Source organism: Schistocerca cancellata, chromosome 2 (assembly GCF_023864275.1).
Source record: "Schistocerca cancellata isolate TAMUIC-IGC-003103 chromosome 2, iqSchCanc2.1, whole genome shotgun sequence".
Classification (NCBI taxonomy): Eukaryota; Metazoa; Arthropoda; class Insecta; order Orthoptera; family Acrididae; genus Schistocerca; species Schistocerca cancellata.
This window is the reverse complement of record NC_064627.1, coordinates 1,110,377,299-1,110,390,956: the sequence shown is the minus strand read 5'-3', so window position 1 is coordinate 1,110,390,956 and position 13,658 is coordinate 1,110,377,299. Positions and strand designations below refer to the sequence as shown.

At 39.1% G+C, this 13,658-nt stretch overlaps 1 protein-coding gene across 2 annotated transcripts in view; it reads left to right on the top strand.

Moving 5' to 3' along the window:
• LOC126163128 (sialin-like) overlaps positions 1 to 13,658 on the top strand; it is a 175,909-nt gene that overhangs the window by 107,325 nt on the left and 54,926 nt on the right. For both annotated transcript variants that reach the window (XM_049920054.1, XM_049920053.1), the window contains exons 4-5: positions 3,183 to 3,267; positions 4,812 to 5,032. In XM_049920054.1, the coding sequence (XP_049776011.1) occupies positions 3,183 to 3,267; positions 4,812 to 5,032 (306 nt within the window). The remainder of the gene's footprint in view (positions 1 to 3,182; positions 3,268 to 4,811; positions 5,033 to 13,658) is intronic.

The window sequence follows — 13,658 nt, the reverse complement described above, 5'->3', positions numbered from 1 at the left end:
TTGTTTATTTCCTATTGTACTTCGACGAAGCGTGAGTAATTCATAGTCATAGCAACAGTATTTTGCGTGACGTGCTAGAGTCCTCATGGTGTTAAATTCATAGACGAGCTGCGTTAGCGTAACGGTTAAGGTGTTAGGCTACTAAGTGAGAGGTTAAGAGTTCAAACCTTGTGTAGTGCTAAATATTTACTTCATTTAAAAACAATATCGAAGTGTCGTACTTCATGAATTTTATTCGTTTGAATGGAATTTTTTGAAATTTCTAGTACTTTGCCTCTTCATTTACCCTTTCGCTGCTGCAGACACGTGCTCCCCACATTCCGCGCTCTGCGCGATTTTGTCATCACTGCACTGCTCGCCTGTGCAGACACCTGGTGTTGCCACTGCTTTGACACACTTATCATTCGATTTCACAAAAACTGTTTGGCCCAAAAATTTGATTTTTACGCGTCTTCTTGACTGATACCTTCCCCCCATAAATGACTTAATTTTGTTTCGATGTTCAACGCAGTTATTGTGCAGCATTAAATGTAGTAAACCATTGCACGAAATTTTGAAGAGTTTGCAGAGGTAGAAGTCCATAGCGTATACTTTCCGTATGGTCGATTTTATTTGCCACAATGTTTAGAATGAAATGTGTACAAGATCCCTAAATTTCATATAAAATTTACTGTATAACAATATCTCATTTAATCTAAGTACCACATAGGTGTCGTATGTAATATTGAGAAATATTCCGTCTTTCGCGACTGCAATAAAAGTTTTATTTACACCGGGCGCGTTCGGCTTCATTTTAAAGCACTTCAATCAATGAAAGGTATGGCACATACACAATGGTACTGATATTCTCTTTCTTGTTTTTGTTTCACAGTCGCAGTTTTACCAATAGTATTGAAATATATTCCTCTTCTATATCTTCAGTGGACAGTATTTTGTCTCCTCTATTGCCAAGTCACCTTTTGTAGTTTTGTGGTGCGGTAACACAATATTCAACGTTTGTGTCGACTGATCAGTGTTTTAGCAAATAAATGCTGTTTGTGTGTGCCACACACAAAAATTATATTTGACATAGCTCAGAGCACTTCACTGATAAATGGTATATTCAAGTCCGAATGTTTTTGTAAGTCCACAGTTTTGTTTAATGTATTTTGTCTACTCCCTTTTGATTGCTTGAAGTACTTTAAAATAATGCCAAACATGCCCGGTGTAAATAAAACTTTTGTTACAGTCGCGAAACATGGAATATTTATCAATATCACATAAGACACCTATGTGCGACTTAAATTAAATGAGCTATTGTTATACAGTAAATTTTATATGAAATTTAGGTATCTTGTCCACATTTCATTCTCAACATTGTGGCAACTAAAATCGACCATACGGAAAGTATACTCTATGGACGTTTACCTCTGCAAACTCTTCAAAATTTCGTGCAATGGTTTACTATATTTAATGCTGTATAATAACTGCGTTGAACATCGAAACAAAATTTAGTCATTTATGGGGGGAAGGTATCAGTCAAGAAGCTTCGTAAAAATCAAATTTTTGGGCCAAATAGTTTTTGTGGAATCGAATGATAAGAGTGTCAAAGCAGTCGGAACACGATGTGTCTGCACAGGCGAGCAGTGCAGTGATGACAGTCGCGGACAGCGCGGAATGCAGGGAGCACATCTTTGTAGCAGCGAAAGGGTTAATGCGGCCGTGGTCGCTTTACTTCATGAACTGCGCACTCCCCCCTAAACGTAAGCTTGCGAACTGTGCTACACTATGGCGCTGCTTCTCTTGGCGCGTGCGTCGTGTGCAACTTGCAACGCAGCAATCTCCCGCGTCTGGGCGGGCATGCGCGAGCCGCCAAGATAAAAGAATTGAACTATAATGTCTTCGGAACACTCGGAGAAACAGCGGAATTAAGCTAGATATATTCCGGATATTTTAAAAAAGCAAAATAAAGTTGACAAGAGTGTCGCATTTTGCGCAGATAACTGATACCCACTTTGGTGAGTACAAGAGAGCAGGAACAATGTTTGTTCCAAACTGAACAGTGTTCTCAAGATGACGATTCAACACATTGGTTGTGCAGCCCATGCGATACACAATGGAGACGGTGCAGATATTTGTCACAGAAACAAAATCGCATAAAAATTTTCAATATTTTCTCATTTACACTGTGTGTGTGGAGGAACTGAAATCAGTCTGCGATTTCTTTGATAGTGATTACAAGAAAATGCTAGGTAATATTAGAACTAAGAGGTTTGTCATGGCTGCCAGGAGTTATCAAGAGTTACTGGTGTGTAGGAATCTTTGAAATCTTAATTTCTGTCACGGAATAGATCTCCTTTATTGCTAATATAGTTTCTTGAGAACAGTCACTTCTTTGGCTCATTTCACACAAAGCCAATTGAAAATGTCTTCCAGTTAAATCTAGATCTTGGAAAGAACCACGATTTCAGCTACAGAATCAGCTGAGGAGTTAGAAGTGCTTAAAGAAAAAAAATTGACAACATGGGCAAACACCATAAAGAAGTAGCACGACGCTTCTGGACAACAATCCACGTTATTTACTTGTGTTTTTGAAACTTCTCTCCATCCTTCACGTACTACGTGAGAAAAGACGGTGCAACTCGTGTCATTATCTCGTGTTCTGACAGCGAAATTTCAGGAACTGCAAGCTCAGTCCATCAGTACTGAAATTAATGACCCGATTTTTTTCGTCAATCCATAAGTTTTGTCAGTCCCAGTGAATGTCGACATGATCAATTATCATTATGAACTTTCGTTCATTTGCAATTACATACATTTTACCATTTTCGAATTGAAGCGTAATTCATCACATTTCCATAAACATCAGTTATCTGTCTGTATATTTCCATAGTGTGGACCTATGGAGGTAACACACTATATTACACTATGAAGCTAACACTTGAAGGGATCGTTAATTTTGTTACACGTTTTAAAATCAGACAAGTAACTGACATGCTTGGTAACTGTTTGTCGTTCTGGAGCCAACGGCGAGGAAGGTCTTATACAGTGCCAATGTTGAAGGCAGAATAGGGAGGCTTTTTGGATAAACACGTTCTTTATTTTTGGAATGATTCTCCTAGTTGGTTATTTGCTCGGTAAAGCATTTTATTTCTTAAGGAAATTTTTGATGAGTAATAGCACATGCACTTCTGTGTCATTAGGGCTTCTGTTGGCCATCCCTCAGCTACATGATCTCAAGATGGATACCTACCAATGAAAGGGGGAAATTTATGAGTGCGTTCATGGGTAAGGACAAATTTAACTATTTTGGTAGCATTATTTATCTTCTAGTGTTAAGTGTGTGGGAAATTGAGCTTCTCATCACCTGAATTGCAGAGTTATAACTTGTAAATACAGTGCTTTACAGTTCCTATTCCTGGCTTCTATAGGTTGTAGAGGGGACTTCTCACATCAAGTTTTGATATGGAACCCATGTTGGGAAGTAAAAACTGTCAGGATATAAAATAAGTTTGAAGATCGGATCACTGAATAATGGTAAGGCTGCATAAGCATGATCAGATGTGTGTTCCAGATTATCTCAGTCCATCACGTACCATTTTTTTTTTGGGACAGTATGTATGAAAGCGTATGCAGCAGAAACACCTCGTGCAAGGAGCAGCAGGATCACCACATGGAAAAGCTCCTGTAGGGCATACATGTCAGAGCTCATTGGGCTGCGTGAATGAAGCTAAGCAAGCATTTTTTTTCTTCAAATTTCAGTGCTTAAGCTTCGAAATTTACGAATAAAATGTGAAGCAAGAGCTTTAGCTCTTGGGGACAAAACAGAGAAAAAGCTTTTCCTTTGTCTTGAGTTATGGCTTCAGCATTAGATAAACTGTTTGAATAAAGAGAAGACCTGATTAAATTGTGAAATCAATAGCTTATAAAATGTGAAGGCTGGTCAGCAGTAGACTCATGTTTGCAGAACGTAGATATGGCTTAACTAGCAGTGTTTGTACACTGTGAAAATACCATTCTTTTACAAATATGCTGCTCCTTCCACTTCTAGAAGTGACTTTCTTTTCTTCTTCTTCTTTCGCCGACACCATAATCTCTCAGCTATCTCAGGGTCAGCAATGTTAGTGTTAGGGATCGCCGGATGCCCTTCCTGCCGCCACTCCGTACCCCCCAGGACGGAATTAGTGTACCCCAACTGTCTGCATCTAGTGTAAATCGTGAAATAGTGCGGACATGTTTCAAATGTCTGCGACGCGTGTAACTGAGGTGGAACGTGGGGACCAGCCTGGTATTCACCTAGCGGGATGTGGAAAACCACTTAAAAACCACATCCAGGCTGGCCGGCACATTGGCCCTCGTTGTTAATCCGCTGGGCAGATTCGATCCGGGGCTGGTGCGCCTACCCGAGTCCAGGAAGTGGCGCGTTAGCGCTCTCTGCTACCCTGGTGGGTACTTGCCAGAAGTGACTCAAAAGTATAAATTGTGGTGACACAGAACTTTCCATTACAAAAGACCTCATCAGACTTCTTTAATAAGCAATAACTGAGCATGTGAGAGTTCAATTCCACTTCTAATTAAAATGTATATTTCAGTTGCATGTGGTTAACAAAAATAATCAAAAAATTAGTCTACAATAATAGAAGTTCCAGGATGTGAGTGGCTGTCTTTTGCTCATTATTGAAACATAAAACATCTATGGTTATTCATTGAGAAAAAAAATAAATAATATTATAAGGTAGATTTTTGTTTAGTAAGTACATTATAAGTTACATGCCAGTGTTGGTATGATTTACTGATTAACTGTATCAGTAGTTCTTTCCTAAAATTTACAGGTAGTTCTTTGGGTGCTGCATTAACCTTTCCTCTCTGTGGGATGATCATTCATTTTTTCAACTGGCAGACAGTGTTTTATGTCACTGGTACAATCGGAATATTATGGTTCTTCAGCTGGTGGTGGCTTGTGTATGACAACCCAGCAGAACATCCTACAATTAGTGAATCAGAACTGAAACGCATCCAAAATGCTATTGGAGACAGTGTTTCTGAAAAGAAGGTGAGTATTACTGTCACACAAAAATTAGCAGTATCAGGAAATACTACAGCACATCTTAGTTTAATATGTTTCTCTGTAAACACCATTGTGAAGGAGAATCTTCAGGGATGGATTATCAGCCAAATTATATATGAAATGGTAGAGGAAGCCAATATAAGGTACTTCTGTAAAGTATACTAACAGTCAGCTCTAACTAAAGCTTTTGTACTCACATTATCAAATTTAAACAAAATAAAGGTAAGTGAGGAGCTCTTACTTAACAAATGATGGAACAGTATTGGTAAGAACATTAAATATGTATTTCATATTTATTTTGATTCTATATTCATTTAGTCCAGTTGGTGCTCAGATTTCTGTGGCCATTCTACAACAAGCATGTTCCCACTTAGTTCTGTGAACTTCATGGGATATAATGAACCCTTTGTTATATGCAATACAAAACCCAAGGAATTTGGACGACCATATGACTATTTTACTCACAATGTTGGTGCTCCATTATGCTGTTTTACATAGTCTCGAAATTGGGTTCATTGAACACTTGGACAGCTCATAGGTGACTGAGACAGGTGCATTTTGAAGCTAACAAGCCTCTTCACCTAGCCCTGCAGCTAAGAACACACTGTGGTTTAGCATTGTCAGGAAAAATTGGTCACACCACTTACCCACTTATGGAACCCACCTGCTGACTGTTGTTGCACCTCAGTCTTCTTACTTTAGACTGTAGTGCAGTTTATGGATGTAAGCTTGTGGACAAATCATACACTGAATGAATGGGAAGTATACTGAAAATTTGCTCTTTCATTTTTTTAGGTGACTTGGTGATGAATTTCAACTCTGCCACCTTGAGTTTTCCCAGGAAACACAAAGAAATTGCAAAAAAGACAGATCCATTTATCTTTGTTTACTCATAACTTGAAAAGGCTGTTTTTGTGTAATGTCATGCGCTACTCAATTAAGCAGCTCACTCACTCACTCACTCACTCACTCACTCACTCAATTTGTGTCTCATGCTCTCTCCCCAAACCCCTGACTATACCCATACTTAGGCTGTTTTGAAGCCCTTGCTTTCTTCCCCCACTAGCATTGGCTACTGGATTGACCTTGGGTTCACAAAGTCTCACAGCCTATTTTTGTTTTGGTGCACAATTCATTCCTTAGCTTGGTTGTTTTGAAAGATGGTATTGGGAAAAAGAAAAAGAAATGAGTAGGTTGGTGGAGCACTGAAGAATGGAAGTTCATAAACAGAAATGAAAAAAAGCTAAAAATAATTTTTAAAGTTTAAAAAGAACAGATGGTGTTGGTATATATTACAGGAGGAATATTTCAATAATAATTCATGACAATATATGTAACAATGAAAGAATAATGTGCAAAAACTTATTTATCCCCAGGAGAGCCCTGTCAGTATGGGGCTCTGCCTCATTACTTGTCAAACTAATTGCTTCAAGAGAATCAATTCGCTTGCAACTGGACAATCTAATTGACTGTGGGTGAAGCACAGTGTAAAACTATTGCATGGCTCATAGCAGTCTGCAGGGGGTGGCTGAACACGAAGCCATAAATTAGATTCCTAAAAACATTTACTAGCATAGACAACTTAGTGGAAAACAGAGCTGTGACATGACATTGTGCCATTCTCTATCACAATGTCATAGACAGGGAACCAGCTATCAGCCTGAAGACTACACCATCAAACACTAGTCCTCTCCTCCATGTGAGGAGCAGGTAACTGCAAGATTTTGTAGGAGGAGAGAAGTCTGGTGGAGTGGAAATTGGCTGATGAGGCATATAGGTAACAGATTAGCCAGGTAAGTGCAAAATATTACTGTATTTGAAACTGAAAGAGTCTGGTGTGTAGTAGGATTACATCGAGAAACAGGGACTTTCAATGTTAGGCCTCTGGCAGTAACTTCAAGGGACAAGCAGCTTCCAAGAAACAGAATGTGGGCCTTAGTTTTGATAGTGGAAAGGCATGGTTTCGGAAAGAAATATGTGATAGGGTTCATAATGGCAAGAGGGGGCAGTCTGGAATGTTAGAAATGGAGGGAGTGACAAAAATGAGAAGCAGAGTGTGGAAAAAGGTAGAAACATGGAAGCAAAGCAAGGAAAAATTTGGAAAAAAATTAGAAATTCGTGTGACAATTGTGAGAAGACAATGGTTACAAAGAGGTAATGACTGGGTAAGCATTTCTCGCCAGAAAAGTGGTCTATATGATACAAAACAATGATTAGAGAAGAAAAATTGCTAGGTAAATTCGTGAAGAGGCAAAATTTTGAAACTGTGTAAGCTGAGGAGAAATTAATATGTGAAACTGTACACTAATTTTCTGGGTAAATAATGTAGGATATGGCAGTAAAAGTTGATCAGAATAGCTTGGCGAAAAATAAATGCACAAAATTTGAAAGAATTGTGTATAAACAAGTTAATGGGAAGGTGAGAAAGAAAATGACTGTCAAATGGTAACTGGAAAACACATAACATCAAAGGGAGAGCCACCTGTGAAATGAAAATGTTGTGTACCAGCTCTTATGTAAACACTGTTTGGTCCTTGCATTGGCATGACCACCACTATGTTATCAGTTAGGATGAATGGACATAAGCAGATGGTGTACATCAGAAACACACAATTTCCTGTTGCAGAGCATGCTCTACAGCATGACAGTCATGACCTTGGTGCCTGTTTCATCACATCTGTCATCTGGATTCTTCTCCCAGACAAAAATTTATCAGAACTTCGCAGGTGGGAACTAGTGCTCCAACGTGTCCTTGGTTCTTGCCACCAACCTGGCCTTAATTTACGTTAATTTCTTCTGTCTCAGCCTTTCTTCACAGCAACTACTTCCTTCTTCATTTCATTTTAGTTTTCTAAATCTTTCATTTTCTGACCTGTTTCTCACCATCCCCCTACCACCTCTGTTACATGTAGTGCACTTAGCTTTTCACTCTCACGCATGATCTAGCAGTAATCACTGTCTTGCACATCACCCTGTCTTCCACCTTCAAGCTCTCAGGTTTTCAAATCTCATCCCATGCAGTCCCCAACACTCAGTCTTTCCTTTTCATCCTGCCTGGTACATGTCCCCTGACCTGCGTTTCTGGGCAACTTTTCTGAAATCCAGCCCTTCACCCCTCTTCCTTCTCTTTCAACTCTTTTGCTGGAAGGAGCCGCCAACTGGTTCAGAGAGCTTGCGTAAGTATAACCATCTTTTACGTGTGTGTGTACTCCTGCTGCCGCTTAGTGAGTAGATTTTTGTTTTTGTCTAACCAATTACACTTGGTCTAAAATTGACCATTTTCACTGTTTTAATGTTGATGATGTATAGTACCCTATTCTAACAGACCAGGTTATTAGGCTAGCTCTGACAACATTAGGGAGTTCCCCTGTAAATTTTGCGATGTTGTCAATTTAAGAAATATAATGTATGGTCTGGCGAGTGCTCACTTTTAGAAGTGAGCTAAAACTACTTCTACTCATTGAAGATGTGTACACCACTGTCTTTCTGTTGTATGATATGTTGAATAGATAAGTTTTTGTATTTCTTTACACCCAGGCCCATGGTCCCCCAATGCACAGGGCCTACAGCATTTTCTAGCTCTTCCTACCTGTATAATCCAGCACTGATGAGAACAGTACTAGATTCTCTCAGGAGCAGCTCAATGGAGTGTCCCAAAAACAGAATGAATCATTGGAGAGGTTTATGGATAAGATTAGGAACATTAATGTGCAAATTTGAGTTAAAAGGAAGTGAGAAGGTGGAGTGAGTTATCCTGCAGGTGGATGAACACAGGGCACTAGATGTTATTCTGAGGAGGCTTTCACCTGAGTTCAGCTGGAAAATCCTAAGAATTTGACTGCTGCCATCAGGGTAGATACACAATTAGAGGAAGTAGATGACTGATGCAAGTGCAGGAGAAGCAGAGTTTATCCACAGAGATAAAATGTTAGATATGGATGAGTGGGCCACATTTAGAAGCAGTGCTGCCAGCCACAATGCTATCAGTGTAGGGTGGTAGAGTACTGAGTGTTGAATTGTAGGAACAGGAAAATGTGAATGAGGATGTGGTAGGAGGCTTATTTTTAACAGCAACATGGCTGCAAAGCCACCAGATGACATTCTCATTCAAATTCAGTACTACAAAATGAATACAAAGGTGGAATTTTTCTTAGTTGGTGTAATGCTTGGGATTTTAATGGACATGGTGGCCCGTGTCAGTGGCAAGTCTAGACCTCTTGGGTAGGAGGAGACTGAATACTCCACTTTGTAGGTTAAGCAGAGCAGGGAACAAAGATATGGCACCACTAGGTCCAGTGTTGCTAAAATTTTGCACTGGGGTAAGGCATTTTTCAGAAAATGTGGAAGTATTGCCCCATGTAGGTAAATGTTAAGGTGCGATTCTGTGGTTGGATCACTTCAATAAACAAAATACGTATATTAATCTGTCTCACCATGCTGTTGAATCTTTCCTCCAGCAGTTATTTTATCCTTGCTACTGACATGAACAAGGGATTACTACAACCAGGGAGGTTTTAATTATGGTTCACTGTATGATTTATCACCTCACCTGTGCAGCCCATGCCCAGACTGTGTGATAGTGCTCCATCCTGAATGCAATTGACCAAATCACCTATCAGGACCTGTTCCATACAAAATTATGTAATAAGTAAATAGATGAAATAAGGGTGAAATATGTAAAAGAGATGCCATAGAACAATAGTTTTGCCTGAACCAGATTGGTTTAAATTTTTTCAAAGATTCATTAAAAAAATGCACACAAGTATATGTTAATGGTGGCCTTACATAAAATCAATAAACCAGTTGAACAATAGCTAAACCAGCAGTGAAAAATGTAATTATGTAATGCTCGTAGGGCATTAATAGACAGAGAATATGCAAAATGAGTGCAATAACATCATGAATTAATGCTCAACAACCAGTAATAGAATCTTAGTCTGTTGGCGCAAAATCTCGCTAACATTCACAGCAAAATCTAAAATTCATAAATCATCAGTTCTGTCATGACTAATACCTAACAAATCTGTTGCACAGTTTTAAAATAATAAATTCCAACAAAAGGCTAATTTCACAGCTGTCTAAAACAGTTCAAACAACCATTGCTGTAAGCCACACTAAAATGTCCCAAAATTATTCAAAGTTCGCTGTTCAGTCCTATGAAAATGTTGTAAGCGCTGAAATACGGGGTGTATCAAAAAGAATCATCAGATTTAAAAAGACAGTCATAACTATTATGTTGTTTGAGATGTGTGTGAAAAACATGCTGTTGGGAAGAGAGAATTCTCGAGTTAAACACGGTTTCCGCTACATAGCAGCAGTGTGCACCCACTTGAGTTCTAGTACAAATGGTGCCGGGACAACAGATCCTCCTACAGCACAGAACATTAGACGATAGCATGAACAATTCTGAGAAACAGGTTGTTCCTGTAAAGGCAGCATGAAAAATTGAGGAACAGGTTGTTCATATAAAGGCAAATCGCCAGGCTGTCCCTGAGTGTCCGACACAGATGTTGAACACGTCCATCATAGTTTCACAAGGAGTCTTCAGAAATCAATTTGCCATGCAGCTCAACATGCTCCTGATGTCCATCTGGCATGGAGTTGCATTGATGTTGCTACATGAAGCCATACAAAATTAAGCTACGGCAAGCTCTTTGTGAAGGTGACAAACATCATGTGGAGTTCTGTAATTTTGTCCTTGGTGAGATGCAGGATGACAGCTTTCTTCCATGCTTAGTGTTCAGTGATGAGGCAACATTCCATTAAAGTGGCAAGGTGAACTGTAATACAGTGAGAATATGGGGCATGGAACGACAACGTCGAATTGTTCAACATGAGAGAGACTCTACGAAACTTAATGTGTTCTGTGCAGTTTCCAGAAAAAGCTGTATGGTCCATTATCCTTTGCCAAGGGCACTGTTACAGGAAGTGCATATGTAGATATGATTGAGAACTTTCTTTTCCCACAGTTATACACTGATTTGACTCCATTTACAAACAGGATGGGGCACCGCTACACTGGCATCTGGAAGTGCAGGAACTTTTTAAATCGAAGGATTACTGAATGATAGATAAGTTGCACTGGACCAGATTATTCAGCCTTACGTTACTGGCCTCAAAGGTCACCAGACCTGACTATGTGATTATTTCCTGTAGGTGTTTATAAAAGACTCCATTTATGTGCCTGCATTACCAATAACTGTGAATACATAACAGCAGCTGTGGAAGCTGTAACTCAGGCGTGGTTGCTGCAGTGTGGAAACAATTTGAACACTGCATTTACATAAGCTGTGCGTCTCAAGGGGTCCATATTGGACACCTACGAAAAGGTATATTGTATATGTTAGTTTCAGCAATGTGGGCCTGCCAAATCGGATGATTCTTTTGATACAGCCTGTATTTCTAAGTGTCAAATTCATGACCACCAGAAATCCAGTAAATACTCAGAATGCTGCTTAGGCTACATAGCACTCCGGTCACACAAATCTCACTTAACGTTATTGCTCTGCTGGCAACTGACCAGACACACTGAGCTCTGATGTGCATGCTTCTTTATGCACTTGGTCATGTTACCACTAATAAGTTGAAGATAGGTTTTCATGGTTAGGATTCAGTCATTTAATATTTCTTAAGACATCCTAGTCGCTGTTGACTGTATAAAATATTTATTGTTACTATTGCAATTTCGGCCTTATGGCCAGTTTCAAGTAACACTGCAACAGATACATTCTGTCAGAATATAAAACTATCTGACATGCAAAATGCAGCCTTTTGACTGTGAGAGTCCCACAAGATCTAATGAGTACGACACTTATTACATCATAATATGTTGTTAGATATATACTGAACTGTCGATGCTACCATCGTTCCAATAATCTATCACACATACAAGTTCAGACAGACTGTAACTGTTGCAGTGTTACTAGAAAATGGCCATAAGGCCGAAATTGCAATAGTAACAATAAATATTTTATATAGTCAATGGCAACTATGATGTCTTTCACAAAATTAAAGATAAGTACTTGCAAAATAAGCATTAAAATTCGTGACCAATAATTTCACATGTATACAAACAACATGGAACAATTATGCCTACTCTGGTCAATTTTCAACCCCTATATACAATCTGCTACAATATGTTAGTCATTATGACTTACTTTACAAATGTCTCACCACATATGGCACTGCACCATTTCATATTCAGACTATGAACTACCTATGTATTATAAACATTGAATTACAATTATTTGAGCATAAGTAATTTGTTGGATAATGGACTGGGGTAATCTCACTTATCTTACCAGTATTCATGTGGAGAAGAGCAGTTATGGCACTATTACCTAGAACTAATTAAATTGTTTATAATTACTTATAAGTTTGTTTTGTAATAAATGTAACCTGTTGTAATTTCTGACATTATCAGTTTTCTTATGACATGTAATAAGGATATATTACATGAGTTATCCATTAGGTAAAATTTTTGTAAACTGTAATAATTAGAAATGTCTAACTTTTCAAAAATGTGCTTATAGTAAAGTTTTAATTTGCAATGTGCTCATCTCATTGCTGTGATTCATATGATGTTCCTAGTTTTGCTGTAACATGTTCGTAAGACATTTTATGTATTTTCCTGAAAATGTTAAGATTTCTCCATATTCAGAGCCCTTGGAACCTCCCTTTCTTCTGCATACCCACCAAGTGCCCTGCCATAGATCCCACATTCAGGATTTTCCTCTTGATGGCTCACTTTCTACCTGTGCTAGGCGCATTCTGCAGCCTGCACTTTCCTATCTGGCCATTCTGGGCCCTGCTTTACCACAGCTGCTCACCATCATGTGACAGCCAGTCACCCCCAACAAACTAGTCAGTGTTACCAGAACTTTTGTGAGCCAGCAGCTTGTAATGTTACAGCTTTTAGCCTCAATTTGTGGAAGAATATCAGCAAGTTACGGTGCTTCAGGTATGCCACATCCAGATGAAGTCACTCATTGGTGATAAGATTTTATAGAGCTACCAGATGTTGCTTGTGATGTTTCACCCAATGTTCCAAATTGTTTAACATTTTCTATTGGATTCAGATGAGGTGATTTGGGGGCTGAGTCAAGGTGTTACAGGGTGCCAGAGTGTCTGCCAAACCAGGAACATATGCATGCAGCCCTAGGAACATTGCTGTAATCACGTTGGAAGATGGGAGTGTCAGCAGCATAGTAGTCATGAAAACATAAAGGAAGGGCCACTTGATGACTGAGAATGTTCAAATAAACATACATGTCCACAGTAACATGAATGAATGATTCCAAGTCGTGGTATGAACACCACCCCAAAACATCACAGAATAAACTCGAACTTGAACTACGTCCTCTTGACATTGAGGATTAAACACCTCATCAGCCAATGGCACATTTGGCACCTTGCACCATTTGAGAAAAAGGCAAAATTAAGAGTTGTCAGACGACACTACACACCTCCAGTCAGCTACTGTCCATTTTTTAAATATTATTCAACTAATGGAATATGTGCAAGTTCAGGACACTGAGGACAAGGACCTTTTCCTAGGTACAGTTGCCCTCTCCAGATCTTGATTGTATGCAGTTCCCTTCACAATGTTCAT